This window comes from Pelmatolapia mariae, linkage group LG10_11 (genome assembly GCF_036321145.2).
Source record: "Pelmatolapia mariae isolate MD_Pm_ZW linkage group LG10_11, Pm_UMD_F_2, whole genome shotgun sequence".
Classification (NCBI taxonomy): Eukaryota; Metazoa; Chordata; class Actinopteri; order Cichliformes; family Cichlidae; genus Pelmatolapia; species Pelmatolapia mariae.
Genome location: NC_086236.1, coordinates 73,262,093 through 73,288,263, shown reverse-complemented (window position 1 = coordinate 73,288,263; position 26,171 = coordinate 73,262,093). Strand labels below are relative to the sequence as shown.

Sequence of the window (26,171 nt, the reverse complement as noted above, 5' to 3'; positions counted from 1 at the left end):
TATTAGAAAACATTAGATATCATATGATGTTCTGTCATGTTCACTATAGATCTTTAGCTTCATAGGCACGTGCAGTGGTAACAAATGAGTGCATATTTATAGCAGCTGTCTCTCGAGCTTTACACAGATGCTGGCTCACTACCGTCACTGTGCTGGAAGAGCATTAGCTTGTAGGCTCTATGCTTACATGCTGTAGATATGTACCTGTGTCCACTGTAGAGGTGTGGAACTAACAGCACTAAGGTAGCACAGTGGAACAGTGGTTAGCACTGTTACGTTACAGCAAGAAGATCCTGGGTTCAGCCTGGGATGTTTCTGTGTGGAGACTGCATGATCTCCCCGAGAACTCTGGCTTCCTCCCAGAGACAAAGACGTGTGTGCTGACTCTAAATTGAGAGTTTTTCACATTTTGCAGACTGAATAACTTTTTCCCATCTTTCTTTCTGAGATGCTTTGCCTATGTAAAATGCTCTTTTATTCCCAGTCTTGTTGCTGACCCATTGCTAATCAGCATAATTATTTTCATAATGTTCCTCCATCTGTTTCTTTTTAGTAATACTATCCTTTCAGCCCACTGTTGTCCTGCCCTTGTTGCTGCAATCTAATTCAGAACAAGCAAATATTTTTCTTAAAATGGCACATGTTATCAGTTTAAATATTTGAAGTGTTTTATATGTTCTATTGTGTATGAAATATGAGTTCAGGAGCTAATAATTGTTTTCTGTCCCTATTTACATGTTACACAGCCTTCCACCTTTTTGTGGAGCTGGGGTTGTAATTAAATTCCCAATATTCAATTCAAAACATTTTATAAACAAAAGTTTAATAAATTATTTATAAGAGTCCTTATTGTTCATTGCTCCATCATGTACTGGTTTATACTTTCACCTAACAAGTGAACAATCCCAATCTCCTGGTTTGATCCCAGGAGGAGAGGAGGGGGGGGGCAACCAATGTAATGGAAAAAAATCAGCAAAATCACACATGCAGAGGTATCATTTTATTAATAATATTATCATCTGAACATTGTTACCACAGTAAGAGTATTTAATTTTTATCGTAACACACTTCCTGTGTGCTATTGCCAGATCATTTTCATCTGCTGTCCCTCGCCTGCTCGTCCATCCCTAGTTTCGATCAGCTTGATTGGCAGATTTCTTGTAGAGATATACGCTCGACCTGATGTACGACTCCTCCTGAGTGTGACTCTCATCTGTCTCAGCGTTCTGATGTAGGTTCACCAAATATCTGTCGCTCTGTTTGACCGCGATCAGACTCCACAGCCCCTCTTCCTCCATCAGCTGCAGCTCTCTTTCCAAGTCCTTTCTATATTCCTCTGCTGCCGTTCCTCTGTAGTGGCCTCTCACCATGCAGATAAAACCTCCTGCACACAGCAGAGAATAACAAGACATAACAACAACACAACAGCACAGACTAGAGCATAAAGATGCGAGACCTCAAGCTGAAAAGTGTTTTCTCACTGGTTTTATGGCTTCTTGCTCTTGTTTAGGAGGGTTACAGTTGGACAAGTGTTGGAAAAAAGGCGGGATAATAGTTTTTTAGACTCAAATATCACTTGATCTGTCTAAGGGAAAGGACATCCTGTGTAATTATACACACTCAGTTAATCATGAGAGTGAGACAGGAGCAGAAAACGAAGGCAATCTCGGTGTGGACGTAAAACTTAATGCAACATTTAAGGAACGACTAACTTTCAAAGTAGAGCAGGACAAAACCTAAAATGTATCTACTAAACACAGAACAACATAGTCACACTGATCATAATTAAAAGGAAATGTTGGAACGATGAGATGACTTTATTTGTCAGTTGCAGTTGCCCACAACCAAGATGACAGACCTTGCCGACCGTACATACAATACACAAACATCACATTGGGGAGACAGGTCAGGCTAGGTAGCAAGGGAAAAAACAGTGAAATGTGTAACACAAAAGGATAATCTGGAATGCACAGATATCAACACACCATAACACAATAAAACACAGACAAGCAACATGGGAGAGTATTCCAGTGTGGATCCAGCTGGATCTGGGACCGCTGTTGTACCAGTGCCAAAGACTTCACGCCCCAAGGACCTCAACAGCTACAGGCCGGTGGCTCTGACATCCCACCTGATGAAGACCCTGGAGCGGCTGGTCCTGGCTCAGCTTCGGCGCCTTGTGAGCTCATCACTGGACCCACTTCAGTTTGCCTACCAGCCTGGCATTGGAGCGGATGATGCCGTCATTCACCTCCTACATCGCTCCCTCGCTCACCTGGAGACCGCTGGAAGCACTGTGAGAATCATGTTCTTTGATTTCTCCAGTGCCTTCAACACTATTCTTCCCTCGGTTCTGAAGGACAAGCTGGAGAACTCTGGAGTGGACCATCACCTCACTACCTGGATTTTGGACTACCTCACCGACCGACCACAGTATGTGAGGACTCAGGGCTGTGTGTCGGACAGGGTCGTCTGCAGTACGGGGGCCCCACAGGGAACGGTTCTGGCTCCGTTCCTCTTCACCATCTACACTGCAGACTTCTCCCACAACTCCACCCAGTGCTTCCTGCAGAAGTTCTCTGATGACTCTGCTATAGTCGGCCTCATCACTGATGGGGACGACAAGGAGTACAGAGGACTGACTCAGGACTTTGTGGACTGGTGCCAGCTGAACTACCTCCAGATCAATGCCAGTAAAACCAAGGAGCTGGTGGTAGACTTCCGCAGGCACAAACATCCTCCACTGCAACCACTGAACATCCAAGGTATGGACATTGAGGCTGTGGACCTTGGTGTTCATCTGAACAACAGACTGGACTGGACTCATAACTCAGACGCCCTCTACAGGAAAGGGCAGAGCAGACTGTACCTGCTGCAGAGACTCAGGTCGTTTGGAGTGGAGGGCCCACTCCTGAAGACCTTCTATGACTCTGTGGTGGCCTCAGCCATCTTTTATGGTGTGGTCTGCTGGGGCGGCAGCATCTCTGCTGGGGACAGGAAGAGACTGAACAGGCTGATCCGCAGGGCCAGCTCTGTTCTAGGATGCCCTCTGGACCCAGTGGGTCCAGAGGGCAGAGATTTTGCAGGAGAGAGACGGAGAGATTTCGCAGGTCTTTCCTCCCCACTGCTGTCAGACTCCACAACAAAGACTTTAACTGATCAAACACACACATCCACACATGTGCAATAACACTAAGTGCAATAATCTTTTCTGGCATTGTTTTTATTTTTACTCAGTTGTATATAGCATTTGTATTCTATTTTTATCTTATTGTATATTTTATTCTATTTTATTCTACTGTGTATAGTATTTTATTTTATTCTATTCTGTACAGCTGTGTACGGTATTTATTTTTATTGTGTTCTAATTTTTGCTTCATAACTTTTGCACTGTCCACTTCCTGCTGTGACAAAACAAATTTCCCACGTGTGGGACTAATAAAGGTTATCTTATCTTATCTTAATCTTCGCTCGCACCTCCAGCTGATCTGCTGTCCACATCGGATGGGAGGTAAGCATGGGAGGAGGCGTTGGATTCGGGGGCGGGAGGGTTGAATAATACGCCAAAGCAGAAGCTGTGCTGTCTCTCACAGCAAAGTGCGAGGGTACAAATTTGTAATTGCTAGACAGCTTTGTAGTTACTGCTTTGAATCCGGCTTGTTGACAGTGAAGGCATCTTCACACATGCTGTCGAACTGTGCCCTTTTCATGCTTGTGCCTTGGTCACTTGGTCTAGGCTTGTTGATTATTTTTGGATAGTTTTGTTTATATTTCATAGTTTTTCATTGTTTTCTGTTTTCTTAAAGTGCCATTTTAACTCAGCTAGCTTGTTAACTCTGAATGCTCAGCTTTTGTTATGCTGAATCTACTCTAATTTCTTTATAATTAATATGCCTTTATTGCTTTTGTGGTTTTTCATTTTCACGCTGCTGCCGATTCTTCAGTTGAGAAATCGAGGACCGTTACAGTTATAGCTGTAACTCTGAAATGCACTGCAAGGACAGCACAGATGGAAGCACAAAAACTAAAACTTAATAAAATAAACAGAAATGAGAAACTCAGTACAGCGGCCCCTCGTTTATCGCGGGAATACGTTCTAAAAATAACCCTTGAAATCCGTGAAGTAGCCCGCTTTATTTTTTACAATTATTATCGGTGTTTTAAGGCTGTAAAACCCCTCACTACACACTTTATACATTTTTCTCAGACAGGCATGAACATTTTTACACTTTTTTTCTCTTTTTTAAACAATCTCAAAGTTCAGACTTTTGTAGAAAAATCAGTCCAGCATTACAGAATGAAACCAAAGACCAAACCCTGTTTTGGGAAAGAATTCAACATTAATGAATCAATGGTACGGAAGCAGAGGAAGCAAGAAGAATGAGTTGAGTAAAGTTTGACTTATCTGACTGTTTTGTTTTGCTTAATGCGCCTTATAATCCAAAAAATACGGTAACTTCTCCCCTCCTTTAGCATGTCCAGAAGTCCAACTTTTTTGCGATGGTTAGCATCTTCCTCTGCCTTTTGGGTGCTACCGCAGGTGTCTTTGATGGTGCAAAACATTTTGTCGACATTGTTGTTGGGTCTGATGACCCAGGGCCCATGAGCAGTTTTGGACTTGTCTATATCTTGCTGGTGTGTACTGTGACTATGTGTTGTGCTTGTGTCCTTGGGTTGCCTTTGTACTGTGTGCGGGTGTGTGGTGTCCTGGTTTTCCTGGGACACCGGGCCTGATGGGCATGTCCCGTTGGGAGACTGGCAACACCGGAGGAGGAGGATCACACACACCTGCAGCTGATCGGGATTGTTGTGGGAGCTACATAGCAGTGTGGCTGAGCGTTCCTCGATGCTGGATCGTTGCGTGACTACCTGTCAGTGTTTTCAGTTTATCAGTGAGTGTTAGTCTGTCGCGATTTAGGTGAGCGCTAACGGCTTACCCTGTGGCTTTTCCAGCAGGAGTGCGGGAACGAGAGGGCAGCGAGCACGAGTATCACAGGAGCAGAGACACGGAGCACGAGCACTGGGTGGAAGACACGGAACGGGAATCGAGGCACACGGGGATTCTTTGTTGTGTAATTATTTACTACACTGTAAATAAACACACTGACTGCATCCAAGAGTCCAGCTTTTGGCGCCTTTTCCCCACAACAATACCAAGTGACAATACCTGTAGGTTATTTGCAGTTTCAACTATACAAAGTTATTGTAGCTTAGTATTTTCCCTTACTTCATTTTTTTGTTCTCAGTTTATATTAATTTCAAGATCCCAGACGAGCCCCCATTTGTCACAACCCGGCTCTAAGGACGCAACAAGAAAGTGGGAGACCACACAAAGGCTTTAAAGGCTGTAAGATATTTTAGTAGTAGCCAGAACTCAGTGCACCAATCAGAACCTAACAAAGAGAGCATAATGAGCCACAGACGGAGGTTCAGTCAAAGTGGCTTTATGATGCAAGGGGACTGGCCTTCTCAAGTGTGCTGCATCTATAATTGGATCAGCGCCACCTACCACATACCTGAAAGAGACAGGCAACAAGAAAACAAGGCCAGCCCACTGGCTGTCACACTTTGTTTTATTTATATTTGAATATTAGGGTTATATATTTGAGATTTATTTCTCTAAACCAGCAAGTAACTATCGATAATGAAAAGTCTATGATTGCAAGCTCCTATGACTTTCATAAAGCATTTGAATTATGTAGCAGCTGTGACCCGTTCTTCCCCTTTTTTGTGTGTATTAATACTTTTAGTCATGCTCTAGTTTGTTCAGTGTTAAAGGGTACCTGGTTTGGCAGCATGGCAGAGCTCCCTGACAACACTGACTGGAACAAAACCAACATCCAAAGCACCAACAATGACCACCAAATCAAACACACCTAGAAACAGCAAAGAAACAGAAGAGTCAGTGTTTCTGTTTTATCTTCCAGCTCAATAATGAGCCCAGTGTGAGATGCAGGATAAAGCTGGTTTACCAGCCTGTGCAGGCAGTGGTTGTTGTCCCAGTAAGGCCAGTCTGAGATCCTGATAGAGGCCAGTCTTAGCAGCACATTCCAGCATACCTTTACTGCCATCGACTCCCACAAAGTGCCTGAAGCCCAGATCAAACATCTGGAATTGGATTGTGAGTTTGATTTACAGTTCAGCGTCCACAGGGATGAGGTTTTCATTGAGGACAGCAGACTCACCAGTTTAGCCACCATTCCAGATCCACAGGCAACATCCAGGATCTGAACTTCCTCACGATTCCCAGAGAAGTTGGCATTCAGGAAACCTACTCCCAGATGTGGCCCACTGTATTTCAACATCTCCAAATCCTGTTAATTTAAATTCCCCAAATTTAAAGTTGAACAACAAACACTCCCACGATCATTCAGTAAAGCACTAAAACACCAACTATCAGTGTAAATTTATGGAGAAGAAGAAGAAAAAGACAATTAGCAGACTATTTACTATTATAACTTTCTAACCCAGTTGATTCTCAGCCTCTCGTGTTATAGCGTTCCTTCATAAACTATATGGAACTGTAACTTATCTCAGAGCATTTTGACAGGACCTTCCACAACAATTACAAATTATTTTTATTAATTTAAAATTTCTAATGTTTTAATTATTATTTTTAACCTCAGAAATGTGAGAGTGCGTCAGTATGTGACCTGCTCGTATGTCTCGGCCCAGCTGTTGTAGAACTTCACTGTCTGCTGTGAGTCGCCACCAGCGCAGGACTCGAGGAGGATCTTCACATCGTCCACAGTTCTTCTGGAGTTTGACATGATGGAAAAAACCTCCAATCTACAGACAGAACAGGAAACATCCTCTCCTGGTATGCTGACATTTTAACTTTAGCACAGTTCTTGTCTTGGAAAAATCACTTCTAACCCTAAGCTTCACTTTCCTCTTCCCCTGTTCCTTTTCTTGTAAGTTTGTCATTCAGCCATCAGGGAAACTTGTCAAAATGACGGAGGGTGCGGCTTCTGCAGTGGGTTTCCCTGGTAAAGAAAGGTCTTGCTGTGATTGTTTCATTTCCTCTGTAGATTTTTCCGCAGGACTTTGTTTATTTGGACTTTCTCTCTTAACTGCTGCTCGATAAGGTCTTGTACAGCTTTTTGACCCCTTTGAGGTCAGTTTATTCAGTCTTTTGGACGATCTGTAAATCCACGCAGACCTGGTAAACTTGGTCCTCCAAAGGGTGCGGCCTCCGATTTGGAGGCAGGATGTTCTCGCAGCTGAAGTGTCCGGCGGTACCGTTGCAGTGCAGGAAAGGTTTTGCACAGAAAAATTAAAAATAGCGACGGCTGTGATGTGGTGCTTGGGGTGGCCAATGGGGTGGCCAGCATTCAGCATTAGGCTTCCACAGCTACCCCCCCATCTACCCTCATACCTGGCTTTAGCATTCACCTCAACTATGTAATCATTATCTAAGCATTATGACTCAGTACAGGTTTCTTGAACATTGTTTTCAAACTACAGCGACAGCTCTACTATTGCATGTGTGTTGTCAACAAAAATGATTGTTATCAATCTGTAGTAATCTGTTTGTACTCACCTGTGAGTGCTTCCAGGTGTAGAGGTGCTGTTGCAGCAGGTTTGTGAGTAGACGGTGAGACAGTTGATGCTGACTAACTGGAAGAACCTGGTTACAGAAGAGGGGGTGTGAACATTCACTAGTTGACTTTACTGAGTAATTCCTCTCTGAAGTCTCAAAAACACCTGGATGGCCTGTGTTATCATATGATGTCATAATGTACATCTTGAATTCTCGATATTTATGTTTAGTTATATTGACCATTAACTACAAGCACACTTAATGCTATTAAATATATAAACTCTGTTTATATATTTTTCTTTTCACTGATGTACTGATGAAGAGTTTACTGTATTTATAAACATGTTGGGTTTGTTCGTTTCTATGGCGCCACAGCAGAGATGGTTTTTTCCACCAGGTGAAAATTTAAACACTGTTTAAATTCATGTCATGTCATTTTCCACCATCCCCACTCTCAGTTCACTTTTCTACAGCATCTCTGTCACTGTCTAATCTTTCCCATTCATTATCTATGGTGGTCATTTTTGACCGGGAACACCACAGATGTATTGTATCATATCTGTCTACTAGACTCAAATTTGTACATGTAAATGGAGAGTCCTCTTCACACACTGAGGTCAATTATGGAGTTCCACAGGGTTCAGTGCTAGGACCAATTCTGTTTACATTATACATGCTTCCCTTAGGCAGCATCATTAGAAGACATAGCATACATTTTCACTGCTATGTTGATGACACCCAGCTCTCTGTCCATGAAGCCAGGTAACACACACCAATGAGTTAAATTGCAGGAATGTCTTAAAGACATAAAGACCTGGATGGCCGCTAACTTTCTGCTTCTTAAATCAGCTCAAACTGAGGTTATTGTACTCGGCCCTGAAAATCTTAGAAATATGGTATCTAAGCAGATTCTTACTCTGGATGGCATTACCTTGGCCTCCAGTAACACTGTGAGGAACCTTGGAGTCATTTTTGACCAGGACATGTCCTTCAACGCACATATTAAACAAATATGTAAGACTGCTTTCTTCCATTTGTGCAACATCTCTAAAGTTAGAAATATCCTGTCTCAGAGTGATGCTGAAAAACTAGTTCATGCATTTATTACTTCCAGGCTGGACGACTGTAATTCTTTATTATCAGGAAGTCCTAAAAACTCGCTGAAAAGCCTTCAGCTAATCCAAAATGCTGCAGCAAGAGTCCTGACAGGGACTAGAAAGAGAGAGCAGATTTCTCCTGTATTGGCTTACCTTCATTGGCTTCCTGTTAAATCCAGAATTCAAAATCTTATTTTGACATTGTTATGCGTTCCCAGACCAAAGTTATATCTTATTATGCCAGTAGATGGTGCTGTTGCACTGCTGTGGAACTACCAGAGAGACTCTAGCTATAGGATCCGCGCATGTGCAGCTCACAAATAAATGAGCTCCGGCCTGAGGAAGACGTTAACTTCGGTGTCCTCTCTAATCCACAGGTACTGACAAACAAACTTTTATGTTACTGAACTGGTTCTGAATGTCATGTAAGCTGAGTAACAACTGTTCGGCCATATTTTGAGATTATTGTGATGATGTTGTTTTGTGGTATTTTGTTGTAATGAGCGTTAGTGTATCATCGGCATAATGCTAATATGTACGATAAGTATATGCAGTGGCGGTCCTAGCCTGTTTGGCGGCCTGGGCGAACACTCCCTCTGCACCCCCCCCCCCCCCCCCCCCCCCACACACACACACACACACACACATAAAACATATTAAGGATTGTACATTAACATAAAAATGTTGTCGAAATTCACCAGAGAAACACACACACACACACACACACACGAAGAGAGAGAGAGTTTGCATTGTATGCATACGGCTACCAAACACCCATCATAATTCGTCATACAATGAGAACAGGACAAATCAACAACTGACACTGACTAATTAATATTAAAATCTGTAACATAATGTATTGTTTGGAGTTTAGTCTGTTACTGTTACTATTTTTACCATTTCTTCTTGGAGTAACTGTGACCCACATCATTTCCTCAGGGATTAATAAAGTATTCTGATTCTGATTGTTTCAGGATGACCTGCCATTATCCAATGACACATCTGCTTACCTGTATCTTTTGCTCGTTACTCTTCCTCTTCTTTTCTCTTTTTTCTAAACTGAGCACCTGATGGCTTTGAACTTTTCTCGTCCATCTTCCATTGGTTTTAATTTTGCACTCCAGTATGAACACAAATCCCCCAACCCGAGGATCACCACAACATAACCTAACAGACCTACACCTTAGTTCACAGATTTGCTTTGTCTAAGGTTTATTTCTGGGCTTTCGCACAACCCAGGATTCAAATCATGAATACATAATGGGCTTTGATTTACATCATTATGAAAGAAATCTGCTCTATTTGGAAGCAGCCAGGCCCCTCCCCTTTCGACGGGTTGTGTGTGAGACTTTAAATCATCAAACTATAAAATATAAATTTTAAATTGTTATTGATCCCTTTACCCCTGGTCCTAAAGTGTATATTTATTTACTTATTCTTCTTATAGTTATTGTTTGTTTACTTGCACTGCTGTAACTGGAGCTTCGTCGTCTCGTCTCTCTATATACTGGACTGTATGTAGCGGAGATGACAATAAAGTTTACTTTGACTTCAGTAGCGAGCAGGCGCACCGAGGGCTCTCCCGCTCACTTTTCGTGTATAGAATTTAGAAAAAACATCGGTGCAAATTATAAGTCTGTATCATGATGTCTCCTGTTTTCGTGTTTGTTGGTTTGTTTTTATTTTCTTTTATTTTGCGAGTTGGTTATTAGATGCTGCTCCAGCCAGCCGGAGAATCCCCCGCCGCCCCGCCCTCTCCTCCCTGTGCAGCAAGCAGCAGACGCACCTCGCAAACGGAGGGCGCCCTTACTCCCAGCAAATGGGCGATAGAAAACCGATCGGTGCCTCTGACATTCCCAATATGCGCTGGCATGATGTCAGGGCAGCATGAGTACGAGCATTTTTTTTTTTTTTTTTTTGCCGATACCCGTGATGCCGCCCCCCACCACGATGCCGCCCCGGGCAACCGCCCGTGTCACCCGTATCAAAAACCGCTACTGAGTATGACAGTGGCAACCTGTGACTTCAGAAAATGCGTTGTAGTGATTGTTTTAGTGTTAGCCAAGCAGTACTGAGTACATGTGTTAAGGGGAAAGCTGTAAATTGGTGAAACAACATTTGCAGTCGTCTGCCGCCATGTTGTGTCGCGTTCGGGGGACGCCATGTTCAAAAGTAATAGCGCTTATGGCGCGAACGTAGGGAAAGGTTGTGTGAATGTGAGATGGGTTATTTTGGTATGTTGTTATGCTTTAGACGTGCGTATGTAAAGTTATTTTGAATTAGTTTGTATTTATTTTGCTTTTGAGAGAATGATTTTTGTAACTTTATTTTTGTTTATGAAATCTGTTATTTTATGAGAAAAATGCATAGTCTAATGTGATTTGTATTGCGTATATGTGGCAGAAATAAATGAGCTCCGGCCTGAGCAAGATGCTAACTTCGGTGTCCTCTCTATTAATCCACAGTTTATTCATACTTGGCTATGCAGTGCTCTCTAGCCTGTGTGCCGCTTGCTGCCGGTCCAGATCCAGAGTATTTAAAAGTAGAATGGGAGGCAGAGCCTTCAGTTTTCAGGCCCCTCTTCTGTGGAACCAGCTTCCAGTTTGGATTCAGGAGACAGACACTATCTCTACTTTTAAGATTAGGCTTCAAACTTTCCTTTTTGCTAAAGCATATAGTTAGTGCTGGACCAGGTGACCCTGAATCCTCCCTTAGTTATGCTGCAATAGACGTAGGCTGCTGGGGGATTCCCATGATGCATTGAGTTTTTTCCTTCCCAGTCACCTTTCTCACTCACTATGTGTTAATAGACCTCTCTGCATCGAATCATATCTGTAATTAATCTCTGTCTCTCTTCCACAGCATGTCTTTATCCTGTCTTCCTTCTCTCAGCAGATGGCCCCGCCCCTCCCTGAGCCTGGTTCTGCTGGAGGTTTCTTCCTGTTAAAAGGGAGTTTTTCCTTCCCACTGTCGCCAAAGTGCTGTTCATAGGGGGTCATATGATTGTTGGGTTTTTCTCTGTATCTACTGTACAATATAAAGTGCCTTGAGGCGACTGTTGTTGTGATTTGGCGCTGTATAAATAAAACTGAACTGAATAGATGTAACAAAAATGATTAAAACACTCAAAATTCAACGAAAGAGGTGCTTTTCACTTTTATATGTTCAAGCGCATAGTGTGGAGGACGTCATAAGGCTTTGAGGCAATCTTGAGATATATTTGTGACCATAAAAGGACAACAAAACCAACAACAGCCAAACAAACAAAAACCTGCTGGGTTACAGGTGGACTAATAAACACTCATAAATCACTCCATCCTATCAGATTGCATTTCAAAAAATGACTTGTAATCAGGTCAATTCTCAGATGAGATTGAAGATTTCTTAATCTCACTGGTAAAACAGTTTGCTTTCCAGGTGCAGATGTGACAGGTAACGAATTGAAGCAGCAGGAAGGAGACAAGGACAGAAGGAAAGACTGCACCACATGCTCAAGGAAAAACAAAACAACTGAGACTATAAACAGAGGAAATCCTGTTAAATCGCTGTGGATAAAATATTCATTTCACTTTAGTTAAAATTCAGTTTGATTTAAAAGTAAGTAAAATTATCAAGACTTTAAGATTGTGACAGACCCAAAGACTGAAGTCATTACCTTCAGATTCTGTCTGTAGTGTCATTCTGTATGTTTTGTAAGGCCGTCAGCATCAAAGGTTTCTAAAACCATCTGCAAACATAAGAGCAGGACATTATAAAATCAGCAGTGTCTTTAAAAACTCACTGTAGGAGCTGAAGCTGATTGCATAGCTTTACAATTGTATCCTTTGGTTTGGGTCATCTGGCCCCATCTAGTGGCTGGAATGATTGATTGTGGATTGGATATAAAGCCAGGTGACGCTACCTGTCTCTTTTTTTATCCACTTTCCTTGAACTCATAATGCCCGGTGGGCCGATGGTGATTTTTCGTTTTTATGGGCCGATGATTTTTTTTTTTTTTTTTGTACCGGCATGAACAATGAGAGGCGGTGGATTGGCCAGATGCTGGCCGATGTGTAAAAATAACTCGCCAGCAGGTGGATGAGGGAAGGGCGGGCAGGAGGAGGAGAGACCCGAGGCGGCCGCCGGTCCGAGTGTCAGGTGAACTGAACTTCAGGTAAGAAGTTATGACCTGCAGTCTATCTGGGTCAGATATAAACCAAGTTTAGGTGGAGTTTATTTTCGTTATTCTGACTTTTTCGTACTGCGTACTAGCTAGCATGACGGAGTTTCTATACAGCTGGGTGGGTGCTATGTTACTGATGTTGAACTTTATTTTGTTCATAAGGTTAATTATTAGAGTTTCCAACCGTCCCCTAAAAAACGGAATCGTCTCGTATTCAGAGAAAATATTACGCGTTTCGTATTGAGGTGAAAAGAAACACAGTTTGTCCCGAACTTCAGCTACAATGGAAAAGACACAAAGCTGCAGTTATTCTGTCTTTACGCTGCAGCTGCCTCTTCTCCTCTCATTCTCTCCCCCTCCCTCTCCTGTTGCTACTTCAATCATGAAACTGATCAATGATCAGCTGATCAGCTTTTCTCTCTTGTTTATTTATCGCCCACTTTGCGCCAGAAAGAGGAAACCAGCGGAGGTCGCGCTAAACAACAGCAGCACGTTTAAGCTTGATCAGCTGTTGTTAGAATTTATTTAATATTAATTTCTAGTATCAGCTGATGTTTGCTGGAGCCACAGCTGTAAAGCTGCTGGTCGTGATGTCGGTTTGGATATGTGGTGAGAGGGAAACATGAAGATGAAACCAGGAGATGTCCTTACTGAATCATCAGAGCTGAACAGGTGGTGGAGAAACAGGTTTACCTTTTAGGTGACATGAATGAGTTGAAGTTATGAACTGTTTCTGAGAGACAAATAACACCAGCATCCTTTTTTTTATGTAGCTGACAGCTGGTAACTGTGCAGGGGCGGGTCTAGCAAAGCTTTGCCAGGGGGGCCAGGTGGGGCATTAACAGGGAAAGGGGGGCACAAAGAAATACTTTTCTTTCTTATTCTCATTTAAAATGCTTTTAGTAAATAATTATCTGAATCTTACAACCAAAATTTTTATCTGATGTAAAATGTATAGAAATCATACATATACCAATAAGACTGTACATCACTGTCACCACAGTGTTTGTTTTCATTCAAAGGCTTTATGGCTTTTCCTATAATACCTGGTGGGCCGGTCTCTAGTCAAAATGCCCGGGCCGATTTTTCGTCCCAGTCCAGCTCTGCCTGAACTAGATGGAAAATGTCAGGAGTTGTCAGAAAAAGTGTGAAGGACAACGATAAAGAAAATAGAAGCACAGTGTGCAGAAGATCCAGCATCACTGAACTCCTTAACAAAGTCGCACTGATTGTCTGTCCAGCTGAAACTACAACGCCCAGAAGATGGACTACAAAATGTGCATCTTATCCCGAGATGTTCTGATATTTTACAGAAACAATTGATGGAAAATATCACGTATGTACACAGACGGGAGTTTTTAAGATGAAGGAACCCTGAAAAGTTTGGAGCAATGCAGAATCCTGCTCCTCTGAAACAGAGTCATTGTTTTCACACATATCCTCTCTTGCTCTTGCTCTTGGCGAAGGCGGTCGCACTTTTTTTTCCTCCTCTCCTCCCCTCCCTTAGCTTCCCTGCTTAGCCTCTTGTGTCCTTGTCTAGTCTCGTGTTTTTTGTATTACTTTCCCTGGAACACTCTCTCACAGTCTGTTCTCTAAACCTAAAAGAGGAATTATGGATTTGATCAACTGGTCTCTGAATGCAATTGACACCCCTTCAACGAGAAGTCTGGGCTCGGGTGAGCCTGAGTGCTGAAGATATCTACCTATTCGGAACCATGATAACAGGGTTCTTGCTGATCGGAGCTGGCTTGGCCCTGGCTTATTGAAGAATTAAGGAAGCGGAACCGGCTGTTCAAACCCCCACAAGGCTGCCCGCTGGGATTGAAACGATGGGACGAGGCGTGAGTTTCTCGAAATGGGTCATTGAGCGCAGCACGGATGAGATCTTGGAGAACCGCACGGCTGCCGTGAATACTCAGAACAAGACCTCTGAGTGCAAACTGATTACATCTGGAGGGGCTCACTGCGGTCGTGAGTTCTCAGAACCTGCTCTTTGACCACAAGAATGACAACATCACGGAGCGTAAGTTTGATAACATCATGGAGAAGCTCACGGCTCTCCAACGGGAGATTGAGAGACCAGTGTTGGACTGTTAGAACAGCTTTGAAATTCTTATGAGTTGTTCGCACTAAAGTAAAAATCATCATCATTTTATGCGGCGACCCCATCGGCGCCAGCTGTGGTCTCAAGGCTGGAGATGAACAACAAAACCCTGAAAACGCTGGGATGGTCAATTTGGTAAAGTAAATCCGTTGGGCATCTTTCTTCGCCTTTAGACAACAATTCTGATGGCAAAAGAACCAGACGGGACAGGCAAAAAAAAAAACCCTGATAATGACTGTGTTGAGACTGTTCTGCCCATTCTATGCAAGGCCACCTGGGTTGGCTGGAAGACTGTTTACTTAGCCTGGCAGGGCGAAGGACACTGTCTCAGCTGAACTCTGGACACAAACACACACAGACATATATACACATGCAGATATACACTCATCCCCCCTCCCCCTCCAAACGCCTTCGACGCTTATTCCCTTCCGATGCTGACGGTGGATCATGGAGACCAGCGCATAGGCTGCAGGCCCGGATATACTGTCTACATTGGCTGTCTCTCACCCTTTACCCATCCCTGTTGCTTGTCATGTGTTTCTTTGGTGTATTAAGAGTTTTTTCATGTGCTATGTGCAGAGGTGTTTTTTTCTGTTCTCAAACTGATCTCCCTGTTGGAGCTCAGTCTGGGGGGAGTTATTTTTTTTCTCCTTATCTTTCCTCATGTTGTGCTTTTCCATTGTTATACCTCTCTGACTTGTCTTCCCCATGTGATGTTTGTGTAATGTATGTATGGTCGGAAGGGTAAGACAGTGCTGGCACGGCTGGCAGCCTTAACCCAATTTCCCTCGGGATGAATAAAGTATGATCAATCAATCAATCAATTAACAATATTATGACAATAAAAAAATAAAACTGACCTGAAACGGGCAAACCATCCTGGAAACTGAAACTAAATTCAAAAGGTCTCAAATGAAATTAATAAAAGTTAAAAAAAAATTGTAATAACTTTGATTCCAGATGTGAGAATCAAAGTTTCAACTGTTCATACTTTTTGTCTGACATCAGGCAAAATTTTGTATCTTTTGTTTGAGGAAACACACGTGCACGTGACATTGACAAATTATTCTCACTTCATCACTGTAACTTTTTAAAAACATGACTTTTTTTTCCCCTTTTTGTTTCCTTCAATAAATATAAATGCCACATGTTGTACTAATGTATGCATATTTCATGTGTTTTTATTTGATGTAGGTTTGGGAGAGAGCAGGGATGGGATGTGAGGGTGGGGGGGAGAGTTTTTATTACTGCAGCATATTACTGTGAAAACAAACCTTTGTATGCTGTTGCAAAAAGCAATAAAAAATATTGTTTAACATGACTTTGAAAAAAAGACATCTGTTAGCCCTGCGACAGACTGGAGACCTGTTCAGGGTGTACCCCGCTCCCCCCATCCCCATGACCCTCATGAGGATGAACAGAAGAGAATCGATGGAAAAGATCAAAGTTTTACTTGTTTTGCTCTGTGTGCTTTGAACATTTCATTAAACAGAAGACTGACAGCGTGTGACACCAGGAGGAACCGTGAGAGTCTCACGGACACCAGAAAGAAAGGAGGAACGTCTCTGCTGACTCACAGCACAGAGAGACCTGACAAAAAAAGTCACGCAAACACGTGTGTCTGTTTTGGGATCATTTTGGGAATTCAGATTGTGACCTGTAGGAGGCACTATTTAAACAGATGAGATAATAGAAGAAAACACACAAAATAAACAGAATAACTTTCAAAGTTCATAAAACTAATTTTATGACAGTACAGTACCTAAAGGACAGGATAAGTGCTGCGCTGAATATATTAAAAAACAAAGGCCATGTGTTAAACATTGAATGCACAGGGAGCTACACTTTAACATGAAAGCAAGAATATATAAGGGAAAATCTCCAACACCCACCTCTGTTCAAGCTCACCGCCGTACGTGCCAAAAGCAGCGAGAAAAATCAGTCCGTTTCCACGCAACGCCTTCACTGTCTGCAACGACAAGAAAGAGTTAAACCACCCTGAAACACAATCAATGCGTTATTGGTGCTTTCTGAGACAATACAGTAACATACAGCCAAATAAAAGGAAAACAGCCGCATCAGCTCTGCGCTGTCGAGTTAAACCAGATTTAAAGCAAAGTGCGGCAGCCGGCGGAAGACCGGAAATCCAAATCCATATTGTGGTGGAACACCAAAAGCAGAATTTAGGTTACTATTAGGTTAATATAGGTTATTTGAAAAATAGAAAAAAGACAAAAAAGAGAGATAAAAGAATTACATGTCTACTTAATTTCCTGCTATTAAATTCAATTCAGCTTTATTTATACAGCACCAGTCACCTCAAGGAGCTTTATATTGTAAGGTAGACCCTACAATAATACATACAGAGAAAACCCAACAATCATATGACCCCCTATGAGCAAGCACTTTGGCGACAGTGGGAAGGAAAAACTCCCTTTTAACAGGAAGAAACCTCCGGCAGAACCAGGCTCAGGGAGGGGCGGGGCCATCTGCTGTGATTGGTTGGGGTGAGAGAAGGAAGACAGGATAAAGACATGCTGTGGAAGAGAGACAGAGATTAATAACAAGTATGATTCGATGCAGAGAGGTCTGTTAACACATAGTGTTAACTATTAACAACTATTAAAGTTGATATCACTGAAAACAGGTACATACGAAAGCCAAATAAGATTTTGTAACCATTAATAATCTGTTTTAAGCAGGAATAAATAACAAGTTAATGTTTCAACTCATTGTAGGATGTCATCAGAGTCAGAATCAGAATAATTTATTAATCCCTAAGGAAACTATGTGGGTTACAGTTGCTCCAAGACACTAACAGTAACAGGCTAAACTTATTTAAATAATACAATATGTTACACACAGGTTACAATATGTGTTCCTCTCCTGTGCTCAGGTTTACCACCATAGGGCAGTCTTACCCCAGACTCCCATCTCACCTCTAACAAAAAGATCCAACTTTATCGAGGTTTGTGTGCTTCGCCTGCTATTGATACCTTTTATCTTTACCTTAGTCCTAAAGTGTATATTTATTTCTTACTCTTCTTATATTTATTGTTGTCTTTTGCACTGAATGGAACTGGAGCCTCGCTGTCTCGTCTCTGCTATGTACTGTACTGTAGCAGAGATGACAGTAAAGTTTCCTTTGACTTTGACTATTCCTCAAAGCTCGGTCAGATTCCAGTAATTTCTACACTGAAATTCAAAGGCTGTGAAATGCTTGAACGTTTTTAAATATTTGATCGAATCAGCCGTACGGTGGCCAGATCCACACAAACTGGGACAAAGTGTTTCCATCAGTGGGGGCAACGCCAACATAACCTGGTCACTGATGTTTCTCCAACCACCACCACAGGTTCAACAGTGGAAAGACAAACACCTCTTACTGCTGCATGATGGGAGTTTCTTCACAGTCTCACTGTTTTTAGAAATGACGTTAAAACAGTGACAGCATTTGGTAAGAAAGGAAGTTACTTTAAAAGAGGGAGTTAGCAACTTTACAAAACAGAGTCAAAGAGAAAAGAGTTCCTGAAATAAAAGGAAGTTTGAAAGTGACATTGGGACAGACAGTCACAAACACCATCAGACATTTGCTTGTCGGCCATCTCTCTCTCTCTCTCGCTCCAGCAGAAGCAGCAGAAGGTCAAACTGAAGGACGTCAGCAGAGGACTGAGAATGGAAGTTTGCACTGAAAAGACTCTGTGGAGCTTCATGTTCCTCCTGACAGGTAAGACTGAAGTGATGCTTTCATTAGTTTTTAACCTCCAGAGAAAGCTGACACTGTCACAGGAACAGGAAAGAAGAAAGCAGAAGGGCGTCTGCGCAGATTTATTAGTGTAAAAGAATTTATGACCTCATTGTTTTTCTCTTTTTGCTGAAATGATGACCATGACTGCACTGCTATAAAACATATTTGCTTTTTTTAACATTTCATTTAAAAAAAAAAAAAACTGTTTAAACTTACGTAAATGTGACGTAACTACTGCCTAAGCCTAATAACTGTTGTGTCACCCAGTTGTGTGTGACAGCTGTCAGTGAGTCTTACTTCACTCTGCAGGAATTCAGAAAACTCTTCTTTTCATAAATGTTTACATTCAGTCACATTGGAGATAGGTACTAATAATAAAGGAACAAAAGTACATTTTTAAAGTAATATCTATAAATGAATCTCAGTCAAAAGAAGTTGAAGAAAGTTTACTTTAACACAATATTACACAATATCATAAACTCTTCATGGCACAAACCTAATGTAAAACATGAATGATTAAAGCTTTCAGGTAAATGTAGCTGAGTAACTGCTACAATATTTAATTTTGCAATATAAGTACAGATAGAAGTATAATTTCATTTCACAGGCTGTACATCCTCACCTCATCTGCTCGAATGTCAGACCAGAGATGTGAGGGAGAACAAACACTGGATGGATGCAGTGTGAGGAAATAGACACACAGAGAGAAAAACACTTCATTTCTTATACATGTTTTTTGTTGGTATACAATAAGAGGTCAAGCTGAGCCTTGAAAGTCCAAATCTTTGCAGCTCAGCGCCCTCCATGCTTGATAAACTACATGACCTGACGTCCTCGTGTAGGCCTCTCAGTGTTATAACGACCACTAGATGGCACTATCAGTGGACCGCTTAACAATGAACTGTGCAAAGAACATGTGAGCTTTATTCAGTTGGAGATTATGTATCAGAATTTCCGGAGCGGGACCACGCCTCCAAACATGCTCCTTCCTGTTGTCATCTATAGAGGTTTCCCCAGTTCTGCAAGCTGTTTATTCTCATTTACGTGCCCCTCCCTCCCTCCTTGTTCTTAGTTCTTTAACTTCTTCACTTCTATTTAGTCCATGGGGATCTGCCAGGTCTTTCACCTTTACCTACTAAAACACTGTCAACCCTAAAACGAGGACGTGGGCCCAGCTAGTGAATTGATGGTTTGCATGTTTAATAGAGATACGTGGTACGTGTTGTGTTCATTGGAACACTTGCAGGATGTTACGATGGGCTTCAGCATGTGTTTTTGCATCAGTAGTTATAGTGTGAACATATACCATCTGTTTTCAGGTGCTGTGGGTGTAACTGTGATCTATCCTTTCACGTCTACCTGTGCTGTCAGAGGATCCACTGTCACCCTCCCCTGCACCTTCACACCTCGGAAGTCTTTCAGTGATGGTCAGAGAGAAGTTCCTCTAAAGATCGTCAGAGTCCTCTGGTGTAAGAACCATGAGATCTGTCAGGGTCCCACTCCGTCTGTGTGGGACAGTAACTCAACAAACAACAAACCTCGTTATCAATATCTGGGAGACATGAAGACAAACTGCACTTTACAGATCAGAGACGTTCAGCAGGGAGACAACGCAACTTTTCGCTTCAGGATGGAAGCTGATAATTCTAAAGGACATTTTACTAACCAGACAGGAGTGACTGTCAGAGTTGATGGTGAGAGAAAAATGTCCTGACATTAATAATAAATAAATATAAATGAGCATTCTGTGAAACTAATGAACACTTTGATTTTAGATGGGTCTAAAATGAGAATAATCAGCTCCAGAGAAGATAAAAAGTTGAGCAGTGGTGAAAACCTCGCACTGCTCTGTGCTTCAGTCTGCACTTTCCACCAACTTGAGGTCACCTGGTTCAAAGATGGCCACGCCCTCTCAGAAAATGGCTCCTCTCTTGAGCCCCTCTCTTCTGGGAGCTACACCTGTGCTCTGAAGAGCATCAAGGAGACTCTCTCTGAGCCGTACAGCCTGCAGGTGGAGGCAGAGGAACAACAGCCTGGTATCTTTTTCAGATATTACACAAACTGTAAATACACTGCAGGTGTTTCTCTAATGCACAGCAGGGGGGGCTGATGTCAGTCAGTAGAGCACTTTATAGAACAGAGAGATTCAAGCATACTTCTATTTGTTCATGGATATTTGGTGTAAAGTAGCCAGAGTGTGAAAGTTAAAGGAGAAGTGAGCCTCTAAAAATGAGCTTCAGCTGCTGTTTAAAACAAACCACTAATTCAGCCGTTGTGATGAAGACTGATTCAGAGGCGCCACAGCTGGAAGCCTGGTCACCTCTGGATTTAAACTCAGAATATTGAACAGTTAAAACTCAGAGAGCAATGAGGCCTCAGCAGGTCTGTTATGTAGGGAGGAGTCAGGCTTTGCAGGGATTTAAATGTACTTAAAATATTTAAAAGCAAGACTGGTGTGTGAGGATTTCTAGATATTTTCATTATAAATTATATGGAAAATGAAAAATGACTTAACGATAAATGATGCAAAAATAAATAAAAGTTAACTTTTTTTTTGCAGAGTCTGTTTTTGTCTAGTCTGTTTCTTTATTTGTAAATTTCTTTATGAATTATTTCTGCTTTTCACAGTTGATGGTAACCTGCCTCTGATAGCCGGCGTGGTGTCGGGTGTCCTGCTGGCTGTCATCGCATTCACACTCTTCATCTTCATCATCAGAAGGTACAAATCACACTTTATGTGTTTCTTCTACATTTGAGAAATTTAACATTTTGGTGGATTTGAATGTGTAAAGAATCGTAAAGGAGACACACACACACACACACACACACACACACAGATCCTCTTTAGCACGTTGGGCGGCCAGAAGTAAAACATTCAGATATGATCTCAGCTGTAAATTGTATTTTTTATTTTATTTTATTAGTGTTATTTTAATGATAATGATTCCAAAAAGTCACAGGAAACACAGACGTGTGCGACATGTTTTGTGTGCAGAAAGTTATGAACATAAGCAGAAACATATCAGAACTATAAACATGAAGTATTGATGAATACTTGCCTGCATTTTTAAATAAGTCATTTCCCCAAATGTAAGTGCGAGAAGCAGCAGCGAGAACTGTCAACTCTGCGCTAATTTTTACACAAGAATTGCAGCTCTGAACTTCTCTAGGTTTTCCTACTTCTGAGTTATGATAGTAATGTATAAAATTAACGATGTTTAAAGCACACTTTTATGCAGCAATTATACAAATCGGTGCATAAACTTTCACCACAGTGCAGAAAAGATATTTTGGGCGCTCAAAATGTTTTAAACCTCGATCTGAGAAGATGAATTAAGTCTTTTCATTATTAAACTTTTACGTAATGAAAAAATCTGTTGTGCGTAACAGGCAAAAGAGAAACAAGTATCCAAGAAAGAATTACATTAAATTATTGTTATGTGCTGATAACCACAACGGAAGGCAGGAGAAGGGGAAGCGAAGCTGGTCTCTGGCACATAATTGTGATACAATAAAACAAAATAATGTCGAGGCAGCAAGTCAAGGTCAGTTTATGTTTTCTGTGAGTTTTCTGTGAGCTTAAGAGAAAAGCTGTTTGACGCCTTGCAGGAGCTACATGTGAGAAATTTAGTTCAGTTTCTGTGAGCTCGTGTCTGTGTCAGCACGGCCTCCTGCTACTTCTCCTAAATCTCACTATTTCCACTGGTGTACACAAAGCAGACAAGCTCCTGCTGTGTTTGTGTGAAAGGACAACCGTGGAAGCTGCCTGAGTTTGTGCGAAAACAGCTGTAGACACACAGAAACAACAAAACATATATAAATGTTTTTTTTTGCATGATAATGCAATATAGCTAATCTGTTTTCACAACTAAGAAACACTTTGTTTTATAAAATGTATACAAGTATATTCAGATAGAATAGAAGAGAATAGAATAGCCGTTTGTTGTCATTATACATGTAGAACAAAACTATAGTGATTAGATGATCTTGATCTCCATAATTTTTTGAGATCAGGATCTCCAGCGTCGCTCTGCATGTCTACAGCTTGAGTTCCTGTTTCACTCTTAGATTCAGACGTTATTCTGAGAAGCTACAGCCTTAAAAAAGCCATTTTTAATTTATGTCTCCAGTTTTCTTAGCATCTCGCTTTCTTTCTCTTTGCCCCTGATTTTCTACATTCATGATTTTTGATAGATCTTCTGGTTCCTGTTGACATGACAGTCATATTGTTACAGGAAGCTGGCAGCAGCAGAGCATCAGAGAACTGACGGAGGTGAGACGGAGCCAAAGGTGAGTTATGATTTCAAAAATAATTTCTGACTCTCGTAGAATATTTCATCTTAAATGAGCACAGAGGAGGAGATTATGATCTGTCTACATGACTAAACCCAGATGCCATTCTGATGTTGTTTTCTTTTAATGGTTCTCCAAAGTCTTTGCAATTAATGGTCAAAAACATAATAATAGTTGATCCTAACATATTGTTTCATACGGTTCGGGATCAGGCCGGTGAGCTCAACAGTGATGACTTTACACACGTCTGTATTTCTGGCTGTTTTCAGCATCCTGATGACATCTACAGCAGCATCCAAGAAGAAAGTCACCGACAGGAAACCAGCCGAGCTGTGGAGGACGTCAGCTACGCCTCGGTGCAGTTCAAACACAGCCATGAGAGGAGCAGGTAGGACAGACGGCTGTTCAGCTGTGAGGATGGAAAGTCTTTGCTTGATGCTTGTAGTGTTTTAGATTTTCAGGTGAGAAACAGACACGTAAGAAGAAAATCAGAGGAGCTAAATTAAAATGAATAAAAGTTATTTTTACTTATTACTTGTTTTTACTTACTTGTTCATTTACCACCCTATAAACATAAAACACAGCTAACAGCTAACAGTAGCTACAAACAGCTGAGACATTTTTGAACGATTTATTAATTTATTTTAATAACTGCAACAGCACGAGGACTATATATAGGACTCATTGAAAAACTGTCGATTTGATGCCATGCTGTGATGCATTCTGGGACTCTGGGTTTTCTCTTTGGTGTGTAAAAGTTGTTGGACTTCTTTTACTTGGTGACTGCTTTTAGGCTTCTTATTGATTCTAACTCTTGGACTTCGTTGCTTGCAGCTACTTGCTCTTTATATTTTCACTTATGGAATTTTCCAGTCATTAGATCAGAATCTTTATTGTCATTGTAGCAACAAAGCATTGAACAACAAAATAGAAAGAAGAATAAAAGTTAGAATAAAGTTAACAAAAAAGAAGAACGCAGTAGGCCGACTCATCCCCCCAAGAAATGAGTCCCCCCACCGTGGTATCGTCTGCAGACATTACAGTGGTGTAACTGTGGTGCAGGGGGCTCAGCCCTGTTGGGAGCCAGATGTGGGCGCTCATTCTAACCCCAGATGTTTTTATGGCGCTCATGTGGAGTTTTCTCTTGGTTTTCACAGGCACGTGGAGGAAGTCGATAATGCCGTTGTCTACTCTTCACTAGCCAGTCGAGGCTGAAGTCACACTCTCATCCACAGGACTGAAAGGAGCCACGCTGACCACAGGAGAAGCTGCAGGAAGCTCTGAACTGCAGCACTTTGTGTTGATCTGCTGCAGTCTGACTTTCATACAGCAGCAGGCAGCTCGCTGCGATTATGAGATTCCTCTTGTGAAAGCTCTGTGGTGCAGACAGTTGGATAAATTCATAAATGCAGCTTTATGTCTCCGTCACAGCCTCCACCAGTACTACAATGGTATTATTCTAGTGCGATGACCCCGTCCACCCTGCCTGGGGGGCTACGTGTTGGTTTGGCAGCTGCTTCTTGCAGGCCCTGCAGAGGAGGCGTGCTTTGTTCAAGATCAGCATCACTGGCAGCGTCTAAGCTCGATGTGTCTCTACTGAAAGCTCAGTTGTTGGGTGTGTCGGCCTTCTGGGTTTTGGTTGCTGTCTGGTTTGTTTTCTCACACAATAAAACATCACATTCACGTACAGTACTGAGTGTACCGAGCTCTGTTGTCAGGGCGCTCAGTCTGTGACGCAGCAAGTTTATTTTGTATATTTGATTTCTTATGATGTATCAGAGTAATGGTAAGTTCGTGTGTTATTATTAGTATGTCTTAGTTAGGTTTTGTTTAGATAAAATTTCATCCATGCTCCCCTGTGTGTGTGTTGGTTTCTGTTTCCTGTGAAAGTCTGTCTTGTCCTCCTGCATGATTTTTAGTTATATCTGTGCTTTGGTCCCCTTATCTGTTTCCATGTTCCTCTCCTTGTGTATCATTCAATCTTCCTAGTCTGCTTTATGATCCATGTCTGTGTTTCCCACGTCCAATTGTCAGTCTCGTGTTTCCATGTTCAGTGTGCTTAGTTTTGCTTCCCCTGTGGCATCATGTTCATTTGTGTCAGCTGTGTTTCCAGGTGTTTCCACTTCCCTCATTACCCTTCTGTGTAAGATAAGATAAGATAAGATCCATACCTTGGATGTTCAGTGTTGGCAGTGGAGGATGTTTGTGCCTGCGGAAGTCTACCACCAGCTCCTTGGTTTTACTGGTGTTGATCTGGAGGTAGTTCAGCTGGCACCAGTCCACAAAGTCTTGGGTCAGTCCTCTGTACTCCTTGTCGTCACCATCAGTGATGAGGCCGACTATTATAGAGACATCAGAGAACTTCTGCAGGAAGCACTGGGTGGAGTTGTGGGAGAAGTCTGCAGTGTAGATGGTGAAGAGGAACGGAGCCAGAACCGTTCCCTGTGGGGCCCCCGTACTGCAGACGACCCTGTCCGACACACAGCCCTGAGTCCTCACATACTGTGGTCGGTCAGTGAGGTACTCCAAAATCCAGGTAGTGAGGTGATGGTCCACTCCTGAGTTCTCCAGCATGTCCTTCAGGACTGTGGGAAGAATAGTGTTGAAGGCACTGGAGAAATCAGAGAACATGATTCTCACAGTGCTCCCAGCGGTCTCCAGGTGCCAGGCTGGTAGGCGAACTGAAGTGGGTCCAGTGATGAGCTCACCAGGGGCTGAACCAGGACCGGTGTCCAGGGTCTTGATCAGGTGGGGTGTTAGAGCCACCGGCCTGTAGCTGTTGAGGTCATTGGGACGTGGAGTCTTTGGCACTGGTACCACACAGGAGGTTTTCCAGACCTGTGGGACTCTTCTCAGCCTCAGGCTGAAGATGTTGATCTGTGCAGGACCTGACGACCCTTCAGCTGATGCTAACTGGACCCGCTGTATTTAAGTCCTCTGTCTTCCTCTGTTCAGTGTCAGGTCGTCTGTTGTCTTGTGCGTCATGTCTCCATGTTCCAGGTATCTATGTATGTTTCACATTTAGGGTTTTTCATGTTTATTTTTAGTTTTTCCAGTTTTTGTTATAGTTTTTTTTCTCGGTTCTCCTTGTATTTCTCCATCAGCCATAATAAACGTCTCGCTTTCAGTTAATACTGAGTTTATTTCCACACTTTGTTTTGTCTACATTCGTGTGCTCGATTCTCCACTCCACACAGTCTGCATCCACCGACTGTGACAACTGT

The 26,171-nt window shown here is 42.2% G+C and overlaps 2 protein-coding genes across 2 annotated transcripts; one reads left to right on the top strand and one right to left on the bottom strand.

The window, feature by feature from the left end:
* Window positions 1-1,127: 1,127 nt before the first annotated feature.
* LOC134635586 (methyltransferase-like protein 27) lies at window positions 1,128-6,770 on the bottom strand. Its single transcript, XM_063484961.1, has 5 exons — window positions 6,654-6,770; window positions 6,186-6,314; window positions 5,973-6,108; window positions 5,784-5,876; window positions 1,128-1,384 (listed from the first exon to the last, which is right to left on the bottom strand). Exons 1-5 carry the CDS (start codon window positions 6,768-6,770, stop codon window positions 1,128-1,130), a joined length of 732 nt encoding a protein of 243 aa, XP_063341031.1.
* Window positions 6,771-18,562: 11,792 nt separating this feature from the next.
* On the top strand, window positions 18,563-24,995 carry LOC134635585 (uncharacterized). The gene is made up of 7 exons (XM_063484960.1): window positions 18,563-18,633; window positions 19,974-20,348; window positions 20,430-20,690; window positions 21,283-21,373; window positions 22,890-22,944; window positions 23,217-23,335; window positions 24,105-24,995. The coding sequence occupies exons 1-7, from the start codon at window positions 18,582-18,584 to the stop codon at window positions 24,160-24,162; spliced, it is 1,011 nt and encodes a 336-aa protein (XP_063341030.1). The 5' UTR covers window positions 18,563-18,581; the 3' UTR covers window positions 24,163-24,995.
* Window positions 24,996-26,171: the final 1,176 nt, after the last annotated feature.

Excerpts from the sequence above, each read along its gene's own strand:
- LOC134635586 (XM_063484961.1), bottom strand. The coding sequence starts at position 6,770 with ATGTCAAACTCCAGAAGAACTGTGGACGATGTGAAGATCCTCCTCGAG. Across the intron at positions 6,109-6,185 it reads CTGGAATGGTGGCTAAACTG|ATGTTTGATCTGGGCTTCAG; the intron begins GTGAGTCTGCTG and ends ATCCAATTCCAG. Across the intron at positions 1,385-5,783 it reads CTGCCATGCTGCCAAACCAG|GAGGTTTTATCTGCATGGTG; the intron begins GTACCCTTTAAC and ends TGCTGTGTGCAG.
- LOC134635585 (XM_063484960.1), top strand. The coding sequence starts at position 18,582 with ATGGAAGTTTGCACTGAAAAGACTCTGTGGAGCTTCATGTTCCTCCTG. Across the intron at positions 20,691-21,282 it reads GGCAGAGGAACAACAGCCTG|TTGATGGTAACCTGCCTCTG; the intron begins GTATCTTTTTCA and ends TGCTTTTCACAG. Across the intron at positions 22,945-23,216 it reads GAGGTGAGACGGAGCCAAAG|CATCCTGATGACATCTACAG; the intron begins GTGAGTTATGAT and ends GGCTGTTTTCAG.